Source organism: Nannospalax galili, unplaced genomic scaffold (assembly GCF_000622305.1).
Source record: "Nannospalax galili isolate Female #2095 unplaced genomic scaffold, S.galili_v1.0 scaffold39, whole genome shotgun sequence".
Taxonomy (NCBI): domain Eukaryota; kingdom Metazoa; phylum Chordata; class Mammalia; order Rodentia; family Spalacidae; genus Nannospalax; species Nannospalax galili.
The window spans coordinates 3,824,729-3,836,122 of record NW_008346683.1 but is presented as its reverse complement, the minus strand read 5'-3'; the positions used below and the strand labels follow the sequence as shown (position 1 = coordinate 3,836,122).

At 41.8% G+C, this 11,394-nt stretch overlaps 1 protein-coding gene across 1 annotated transcript in view; it reads right to left on the bottom strand.

Annotated features, from left to right (window-relative positions):
• Bpifc (BPI fold containing family C) overlaps positions 1-11,394 on the bottom strand; it is a 70,394-nt gene that overhangs the window by 43,286 nt on the left and 15,714 nt on the right. Inside the window, exons 3-4 of the mRNA XM_008843169.2 lie at positions 6,732-6,852; positions 875-1,003 (exon numbers count right to left, since the gene is read on the bottom strand). Coding sequence (XP_008841391.1) covers positions 875-1,003; positions 6,732-6,852 — 250 coding nt within the window. The remainder of the gene's footprint in view (positions 1-874; positions 1,004-6,731; positions 6,853-11,394) is intronic.

The window sequence follows — 11,394 nt, the reverse complement described above, 5'->3', positions numbered from 1 at the left end:
ACATAGTAACACGCTTACATCTGCTCACTGATAGCTCTGTATCAGTTGTGGTAGCAGGAGTACATTCTCACTCATCTCCTCCTCCTCCTCCTCCCCCTCCCCCTCCTCCTCTCCCCTGGTCTCAGACTAGCAGCAGTCTTCTTGCCTTAACCTTCCAAGTGTTGGAATTGCAGGTGTGAACTATCACGCCCAGCTTTAACCTTGTGTTTGAGGATGCACAGGCCTTTTGGTTGGAGAAGAGTAGGGCTCAGACTAATTACCACACTTCAACCTCAGTGTGAGACAGGAAGCTCCCTTTCCCATCAGTTGCCCCTGCAGATGGGAAAATGCACTGAATAGCGGACTCAGTGATTACTGGTGGGCTGAACTTGTGGAGCACATAGCCATTTCTCCCACGGGGTGGGGGCGGGGCAACCTCTAGCCCTTGGGAAATCTTGAGTGGCGCTTTAGCAGTTGCTCTGCTTCTACGGGGAAAGATGCCTTTCCTCCTACTCCTTTCCAATCAGGGATTTCCTGATTTAAATTTCATATGGAGGGGCTGGAGAGATGGTTCATGGTTAAGAGCACAGCTGCTCTTGCAGAGGATCCAGGTTTGAATCCTAGCACCTACACGGCACTAACAACCATCTGTAACTCCACTTCCAGGGGATCCAACACCTTCTTCTGACCTTTATGGGCACTGCATGACATGGGTGCACTTACACACATGCAGGCAATGCACTCATACATGTGAAATAAAATAAAATAAATCTCACATGGAAACAGCATTCTTGAGAATGTATGAATATGGACAGAAAGAAGCCTACGTTGAAAACAGCAGTGAATTGGCTCCATTTTCCCCCAGATCAGCAGCAGGCAATCAGTGAACACTCACAAAAATGGAGCCTTGACATCCCAGTTGGTGCTGATGTTGGCAGTGCCGTGGTTGCTCAGGGCTCTGATTCCTACCCCGGGCACAAAGGTCAACGAGGCATTTGGCAATGAAAAGGCATTGATTTTTATGCTGTAAAATAAGAGACAGGAGAGTGAGGCCAGTGTTTCTCCACATCTCTAAGTCAAGCAGAATTGGAAAGGCTGGAAGAGAACTCCCTGCCTGGTAGTTGTGAATTTCTGCAGAGGAAGGGCCCTCCCAGCTCTCTAGTGGGGTCTCTGGGCACTCCCTCTGAGTCCCCTCAGCTCAGTATGATGCTCCTGAGATCTTGTTGAGAGGGAAAGTAAGCAAGTTTAGAACTGAATTTGGAAATAGTCACATAATCTACTCCTTGAGTATCTTCTTTCTTTCTTTCTTTCTTTCTTTCTTTCTTTCTTTCTTTCTTTCTTTCTTTCTTTCCTTCTTTGGTTACGTGTGTGTGTGTGTGTGTGTATGTGTATGGTGTATGTGTGTGTGTACATGCTCATGTGTGCACAGAGGCCAGAGGAGGTCATATTCTATCACCCTCTGTCTTATTACCCTGAGATTGGGCCTCTGACTGAACCTGGAGCTAGATAGGTGGCCAGTGAGCCCCAGTGATTTTCCTGTCTCTTCAGGGCTGGTGTTACAGTGACATAAAATCCTGCCAGGCTTTTTATGTGGGTACTTGAGATTTGAACTCAAATTCTCATGCTTTTGCAACAGGTACCCTTACCCACTGAACTATTTCCCCAGCCCCTTGAATTTCTTTAAAGACAAATAGGGTATAAAATTACCATTTATTCCATTTATTGTTTTTTCCTTTCAGCAGTTTTAGTGTTTTTTTAATTTTTGTTTTTGTCTTTTTTGAGACAGGGTTTCCCTGTAGCCCCAGCTGGCCTGGAACTCACTGTGTAGACCAGGCTAACCTCAAACTCACAGAGATCCGCCTGCCTCTACCTCCCCAGTGCTGGGATTACAGGCATGTGTCACCACACCTGGCTCAGTGTTTCTTAAAGGAGGATACTATCAGCATTTTGGATGAAGCTGCTGTTTTTTCAGGGGACTGTCACATACATTTCCAGGCAAGAGGGACATGTCACTTGTAGTCCTCCCTTCCAGTCACTGGGACAGCCCGAAACATACTGTCTTCTTCCTGTTTCCAGAGTGAACCTCTGTGGCTGGCAGCTTCCTTAGCTAAGAAGTTGATTTTCACAGAGTTGGTTTCCTCTAGGAGTCTCTGAGCTGTCAAACAGGTGGCCCCAGGGCTCTGTGAGGGGGGTAGGCTACTTTAAATCTCTGTCGTGAGACATCACATGCACAATGACAAGTTATGGTGAACATGGATTGAGTGATTCTTACCTGCCAGGCCTCCTGGTAGCCACTTTACATACACTAGCTCATTTCAACCCTCCCAATAGTCCTGCGAGGTTCTTGCTGTATTTGATGAGGAGATAAGAAAAGCATCTGAAGTCACACAGAAGTGGTAGAACCAGACCCAGAATCCCCTGCAACCCGACTTCAGACTCCTCTTAGTCACTGGACTGTGTCACTCCATGTGTTGGGCAAAGAGCACTTGACCTGGAGTCAAGGTTTGTACTACTTGGACAATCTTGAGCAAGGCCCTTAACCTCTTTCAGCCAATCATTTAAAAGAAATGCTACTCACAGGGAGACTGGGAAGAGGAAATGAGTTCACCTGTGTTTAATTGCTGCACAGGAGAGAGGTCTGCTCTGAACTGAGACTGGAGAGAATCTACAACATACATGTGGGAGCTGATAAATGAGTCTTTTCTTTCCTATTCATCCTTTCTACCTGTTCTCCACCATATACCCCAAGTCTCACTGTGAATGACAGAGATTCATTTAAAATGTCTGGGTAGTATGGTTATTTGATATGCACAGCTTAGCCCATTCTTTATAACTGCCACAAAGTAGTCCAAGCCATGGACGGTTAAGAATATCCTTCTTGGGGCTGGAAAGATGGGTCAGTGGTTAAGAGCACTGACTGTTCTTGCAGAGGGCCCGAGTTCAGTTCCTAGCATCCACATGGCAGCTAACAACTGTCCATAACTCCAGTTCCTGGGGATCCAACACCCTCTTCTGACCTCCGAGGGTCAGTGCATGATACAGGTGCACCTACATACATTCGGGCAATACACTCATACACATAAAATAAAATAAAAATAGTAAATAAAATATTAAAAAGAACATCCTTCTGTTGGTGGATATCTAGAGTGTTTGTAGTACTTCTGTCTTTGTTGGTTTTTTTTTTTGAGACAGTTTCCCTGTAGCCCCAGTTGGCCTGGAACTCACTGTATAAACGAGGTTGGCCTCTATCTCATGGAGATCTGCCTCCCAAGTGTTGGGACTAAAGGTGTGTGCCACTACACCCAGACTGTTTTATAGACAGTGCCACAGAAAACATCCTCATACATGCTTCATGTGGGCAGGCATTTCTGTAGGGAAGATGGTAAGATGTAGAATTACCTGGTCAAAGAATGTGTGTGTGTGTGTGTGTGTGTGTGTGTGTATGGTTCATACTGATTGGCAATTTTATAGGATCTAGAATCACCCAGAAGACAAACCTCTGTGCATGTCTGTAAGGACATTTCTAGACTTAGCTAACTGAGGTGGGAAGACCCATTGTAAATATGGGTGGCCCCAAACTGAAAAAAAGAAATAAGCCAGGCGTGGTGGTACATGCTTTGATCCCAGTACTCAGGAGGTAGAGGCAGGCAGATTTCTGTGAGATAGAGGCCAGCCTGGTCTACATGGTGAATTTTGGGTCCAGCTTGGGCTACAGGGAGACCCTTCCTCAAAACAAATGAACAAACAAACAAACAAACAAACAAACAAACAACAGGAGCAATGAACGGAGGAGCAGCAGTCAGCTTTCTCTGCTTCCTGACTGTGGATGCAAAGTAACCACCGTGCTTTCCCTGCACTGACAGACTCAAACCATGACTTTTATTTATTAAATGTATTAAAATGTATTAAAATTTTGTTTCTACTTATTTATTTGTGTTCATGTGCACATGTACCATGGAGCACACCAGGAGGTCGGAGGATGATTTTGAGGAGCCAGTTCTCTCTTTCCACCGTGTGGGTTCCAGGACTGAGCTTCATTGTCAGGTTTGGTGGCAAGGATTCTGACCTGCTGAATCATCTTGCCAGACCAAACCTTTTCTTCTTTAAGTTGCTTCTGTCCGGCATTTAATCACGGCAACAACAAAAGTAACTCATACACACATACACAAAGAATGTAGATATGATCTTTGAAAATCACCTTTTGAAATAGGACTTCTCAATAGAAATATAATGTGAGGAATATAAGTAATTTAAAATTCTAGCAAGCATATTTTAAAAAAGAAAAACATAGTTGGTGCCCATTCTATGGTTTGGTTGACACACACTGTTGTGCATATTCATGGCATTCAGTGCCACATTTCAGTCCATGCACACAATGTGTAATGAGCAGGTCAGGGTAATTGACAAATGTATGGGGAAATTAAAAATCTTCTTTACTAGCTATTTTGAGCTATTCAATTAACTGCTATCAACTGTATTTTTTGCACTGTGCTGTGGAGCACTAGAAGTCATTCCTTTGGGGCTAGAGAGATGGCTCAGCAGTTAAGAACACTGGTTGTTTTTGCAGAAGACCCGGGTTTGAATCCCAGTACCCACCCATGGCAGCTAAAAATTGTAACTCCAGTCCCAGGGGATCCAACAGACTCTTCTGACCTCCGCGGGAATTGCATGACACGGGTGCAGTTACCTACATGCAGGCAACACACGCATACACATATAAAATAAAAATAATAAAAATTTTTTAAAAGTTAAAAAAAGAAGTCATTCCTTCTGTCTAACCACCTTCCTCTACCCACTAAGCATCCTATCTCCTTTCATTCCTAGGCTCTGATAGCATTATTCTAGTCTCTCCCATGATATTGTTTATACTTCCACTACAGGTGAGAACATGTGGTATTTGTCTTTCTGTGCCTGACTTCTTTCATTTAACATAATGCCCCTCAGCTTCATCCATATTGTTGCAAATGGCAGAATTTCAGTTTGTGGCTGAATAATATTCTATTGTATACACATACCACATTTTCTTTATCCATTAATCGAGGACACCTAGGATGGTGTAATATTTTGGCTATTAGGAGTAGTGCTGCGATAAACATGTGAACACATGTTCTCCTTAATATACTGATTTACCATCTCCCAAGGAATGGGCTTACAGGTGTGTACCACTATACTGGGCTTGAGATATTTTACTTTCTGTTTTTTCTAAAGTAAGCCTTCAAAACCTGGTATATTTATTATATGCTCATGATATACCACAATTCAGACACTGGATTTCATCAGCAACCCTTGACATGTATTTAGATGTGATAAAATTTTCAGTTGCACAATTAAAAACACTCAAATTGTTTTAAATATACTTAAAATCTTTTCAGTCACTGAATTAAAAGTTACAAAGTTTTGTTTCCATTTTTGCTTTTGAGACAGGGTCTTGTGTATCCTAGGCTGGGGTGGGACTGGCTGTGGAGGATGGCCCTAAACACCTGTTCTTCCTGCCTCACCTCCTTAGTGCTGGGATTACAGGTGTGTGCCACCACACCCAGTTTATGAGCTAGAATCCAGGGCTTTGTGCATGCTAGGCAAGCACTTTACCAACTGAGATACATTCCCAGTTCTGGTTTATTTTTCTGAGACAGGGTCTTACTATGTAACCCTGGTAGTTTTTGATCTTGTAACAATTATCCTGCCTCAGTCTTCCAGGTACTGGAATTACAGACATGCACCCCGATGCCCAACTAAAAGTTAGCCTTCTGAATTACAATTAAGTGGAAAAAAATGTGCTTTCTTTTTTATACAAGTCATATTTCAAATGCTCAGTAACCACAAGTGGTTAGTACTTGAGGTTTATATGGCATGGGCCTATAATGATACTGATTTATACTCCTGCCAGTAGTGCATGAGAGTGCCTGCTTCTCATCTCACCAGCCCTTGTTGTTACACAGGCCTCCTTGTACTTTTCTGCCATTACATTCCCACTGTAGTTAAATAATTAGTTTTTGAACATTATATGTATATATATATGCATATATAATTCCAATCTCTCACAGGATGGTAAAGGCCAGGGGTACCCATGTTATTCACTATAACATTCCCTGTGTCTAGAACAAAGCCTGGTGAACAGCTCACTTCTGCAGATGAGGGGATTCTCAACAACCTTGTTCTGTATTACTGTTTCTCTTTTCCTACAAAAAAAACCTATTGGTTTTATAAAAGCTTATCATTTTCAGCAGGGAAATTACTACTCCAAAGGGTTAGAGCAACAGGGACTTGAAACAGTAGTCAAGGCAAATCGTGAATCACAATGACAGAAAATCTCTTATTGAAAGCGTGGCTCTCCTCCCGCCATTAAGACTGATCTCAAGTTTGGCCAACACATCCTCTCCTTGCACCATTTTCTGGGATCTCATCGGTGACTCTGGAGGAGACTGCTGGTTGCCATCCGGACAACCATTTTCCCTTCCCTAAACATCCCTGGCTGTATGACCAAGACCTGCCCATTGCTGTAAGACAAACCTAAAAAATGAGAAAATTCTCTGAGCTTATAAGAGACCCTTGCTGCTTCTTTCAGCTGCATGAAACATGTACATCTGGTGGTTGGAACTGTAGTAGTGATGTTCGGCCTCGAGGTAACCTTGAGAACAGAAGCAAGAACTTAGATGCTGAAGCAGAAAAAGATAATAAGGTTGGGGCTTCTACTGATTCTTCCATGGTTTCTTTTGTGCTTCTTATAATGTAGGACAACACACTCTACTCACTTTGAAAAGTTGTACTTCACGTAGTCAATCTTCAGAAAGTCAAGAGACTCAGAGCCTTTCAAATCTGGGATGACCATGTCCTTTATCATTTGCTCCATCGTCTTCACTCCAACCTCAACTCCTGTGACGGAAACAGGAAGCACTTGTTGATCATAACAAAAATGACAGTGATGTAATATCCTTAACCCTGCAAGGACAATTACTAAGACCTGGTGCTAGGTAAGCAAACAGCATTCCTACCAAGGGGACATTCTTGTCTTTGATTCACATATGGAATGAGTCCTCAGAGAGCCCAAGGAAGTTGTCCCAGATCACAGGGTTAACATAAGGAGGAGTTTTCATTACATGGCTAGGGCTAAAGAGTTTGATTCCAGGACAGTGTGATGGGAACTGTGCAAAATATTCTTCAAAGGCTGCTGTTGTGGTCATTCAACAGAGCTTACAGATGAGAATATTGTCCCATAGAAGATTAATTTTTGCCCAATCACACAGCTAAGAAAGTGGTGATGGTGATGGTGGGGTGTTGGGGAGCTAGGAGCCAGTTCTGAGCAATTTGGTTCCAGAATTTGTATGTTATAGTCAATCGCATAAAGTTATCCACATTCTTCTTTCTTTCCAGACTTGTTAAACTCACATATTTTGGTCTGAGCTCCAGGGTACTCAAGGAACTATTAAACCCCTTGAAATTTTAATAAAATACTGTGAGTGGGTTGTGTGTAGTTCGTGTCTCATTTTTTTCAGGGGAAAGGATCTATGTTTTCATCTGTTCTTCAAAGGATCCCCACACTTGAGAAAGGTGAGCAGCAACTGTTTGTTTGTCCTGTTACCTTCTTTGTATGGAAGCACTCCAGAATATGTTTCTCTGAGCTCATAGGGGAAAGAGCTTGAGAAAAGTACCTTCCTTTTACTTTTCTCAGAGTAAAACCTGGTGAGTCAACTCAGCAGGTAAAGTCACTTGCCACCAAGCTTGATGACCTGAGTTCGACCCCCAGGCCCCAAAGGATAAAAGGAGAGAACTGACTCCTCCAAGTTGTCATCTGATCTCCACATATGCCCCATGGCAAGTATATACACACACACACACACACACACACACACACACATGCACGTATGCACATATACATACACATATGCACATATATACACACATATATGCACACATATACACACATACACATATACATATACACACGCAAATAAATGCAATAAAAAAATTTAAAAAGTAAGGTAACTTCCACCGTCAATGAAGGAAACTGTCTTTACCCCCGACTTTTCAGTTCAACTTCATTTCCAGTCATTTTATCCCTGTTGGAGAGGAAGAGCAGATGGATACTGTTGTAACCTGGGACATAAAGACAGAATAGAAAGGAAAAGAAGAACCAAGGCGCTATCAAAGAACTCGAGTTTGAATCTCAGCACTGCCACTGACCAGTTTGTGTGACTCCACCTCCATGTCATTCATCCACTTTCCTCATCTGTGACACAGGGATAACAGTAACACGGAGGGGATCTGTTCACACACATGAAAGGAACAGTCACTAATATTTGTTGGGTGTATCCTACCAGCTCCTGTTTCTAATGATTCATATATGTTAACTCACTCATTTCCTACAACAACCAAAAGGTAGGATCTATTATTATTGTTGTCTCTACTTTAGTAAATACCCTGCATATACTACTGATAATGAGCACAAGTAAAACTTTTTCTGTAAAAATACGGAGGCATGCCCTTTGCTTCCTGGACTGCACAGCCTCCAATGTCTTGGTGACAGCACCTTTCCTGGGTAAGTCCAGCATGCCCACCCCACCTTGACTCCCCCAGCCTCTTTCACCCTTCCAGCTCCCCCACAGCATCTCTCCTCCAAGCCTGGGTACTGGCCCATTTCTTGTCTTGGCACCCCAGACACTGGGGCTAACCTCTCCATCCAGAGCCACCATTGCTTCCTGATCCTTTGCACCCAGACCTACCCAGTTCCTCCCAGTAGTCTCCAGGAACCTTAAGGGTCTCTTCCTGTCCCCACCTTCCTTTGCATTCCTGGGTGGCACAGCCACCAGCTTCCTGAGACCAGTGTCTTTCCTGGGCCCTGCTCCCAGGCCAACCCAGCCCCCAAATTCCTGAGGGCAGCATCTTTCCTGGACAGATCCAGACTTTAGAAGAAAGCCTGAGAGCATCTGAGCCTCATCTCACTTGGGCCCCTGTGGGAACTCCTGAAGACAAAAGCAATTAGGCCACTCCAATATAAAATGAAAAGAGACAACCTGAAGCCTAGCACAACTAGCTTTTCATGCCCAACAAGTAAACCAAAAAGGCACATAAAGTTTACAAAAAGAAGCGGATCTAAACTCAACAAAGGAAGGCTGAGTCTCACACAAGAATCAGAAGCTATGAAAGAAATTCACATGTCAAAGTCACAGAGAAAAAATAATAAAATGAAAAATCAAAATAATATATCCCCACCAAGTACCAATAGTCCTCCAGAGGAGTAAAATGAGAACTCCCTAGAGATAACACAGGACATGGAACTCAAAGGAACAATTATAAACATGATAAAAGAATTCGGTGAATTTAAAAAACAAACAAAGAAATCAAAGATCTGAAGGAAGATAGGGATAAACTTCTGAATGAATTCAGAAAAGAGTTAGAAATATTGAAGAATACTCAGGCTGAAATGAAAAAGGAAGTGAAACACTCAGTAAGCCAATTAGAAGCGACAGGAGAAAGCCTCACCAATAGGATGAATGAAATGGAAAACAGAATATCAATACTGGAAGATAAAGTGGGTGAATTAGGCCACTCAAGCAAAGATTATGAAACATTTAAGAAAACACAAGAATGGAATACACAAGAATTGTGTGACACCATAAAAAAAACAAAACTTATGAATCACAGGTATACAAGAAGGAGAAGAATCTCAAGACAATGGTATGGAACAGATCTTCAGCAGGACTGTAGAAGAAAATTCCCCAAAATTAAAGAAAGACATACCCATACAAATACAAGAAGCATATAGAACACCAAATAGACAGGACCAGAAAAGAAACTCTCCACGGCACATCATAGTAAAAACACTAAATGTTCAGAACAAAGAAACAATACTGAAAGGTGCAAAAGAAAAACAACAAGTCACATATAAAGGAAAACCCATCAGGATTACAGCTGATTTATAAGTGCAAACTGTGAAAGCCAGAAGAGCCTGGACCAAAGTAATCCCAGTTCTAAATGACCACAGATGCCAACCCAGATTACTTTACCAAGCCAAAATGTCTATCATAGTTGAAGGGGAAAGAAAAATCTTCCATGACAAAAATAGGCTGAAAGAATTCATGTCCACAAAACCAGCCCTTCAGAGAGTTCTGGAAGCAATATAAAGAGCTGAAGAAAGGAATGACTATACACAAGGGGTTATAGAAAGAAATTCAATGAAGGTGTAACTGTGGAAATGCACATCTATATTAAGAATGTGAACATAAATAAAAATGACAGGATTCAATACACATCTTTCATTAATAACTTTAAATAGAAAAAAGCAGGCATTGCAATTCTAATATCTGACAAAATAGACTTTAAACTAAAACTAATCAGAAGAGATAAAGAGAGTCACTTCATTCTGATCAAAGGAACAACTGACCAAGAACATATTACAATTATGAACATATATTCACCAAACACTGGTGCACCCAAATTCATAAAAACAGCACTACAGGACTTTAAGACCCAGATTAATCCCAACTTATCAATAGTATGGGACTTCATTACCCCATTGTCTCCATTAGACAGGTCAATAGGACAGAGAATAAACAGACATCTGAATTAAACACATCCACATGTGGTGATTTCAATGAAAATGTCCCCCACAGGCTCCAAGTATTTAGACATTTTGTCCCCAGATGGTGGCGCTGTTTTGGGAGGTCTGAGAAAGTGTGGCTACCCTGGATGAAGCACATCACAGGCAGTGGGCTTAGAGAGTTCTAAAGCCTTGCCAGATCCCCAGTTGCACTCTTCCTTCCTGCGCCTACTTGATGATGTGAGAGCTTAACTTCTACTGCTAGTGCTCCTGCTCCAGCCACCATGCCTCCCTTAGAGGAATTCCCTTAGAAACACAAGCTCAAATAAACTCTTCCTTTTATAAGTTGCTTTGGTCACTGTTTCTATCACAGCAACAGAAAAGCGACTAATACACCATACATCAAATGGACCTAACAGACATCTACCAAATATTCCACCCAAGTACCATAGAATATACTTACTATTCAGTGCCCCATGGAACTTTCTCCAAAATCAACCATATAATGGGTCACAAAACAAGCCTCAACAAATACAAAAAGATTGAAATAATTCCATACATGCTATCAGACCACAATGTAATAAAGCTTAAAATCAACACTGAAAGAAACCCTAATAACCACATTAACACATGGAGATTAAACAACACACTCCTGAATGATGAATAGATCAAAGGAAAAATTAAGAAAGAAATAAAAGTATTCCTGGAACTAAACGAAAAGGAAAATACAACACAACAAAACCTCTGGGACATGCTGAAAGCTGTCCTTAAAGGGACATTTATAGCTCTAAGTACCTATATCAAAAAATCAGAAAGAACACAAATAAATGACTTAACATTGCAACTCAAGACACTTGAAAAGCAAAACAAATGAAACT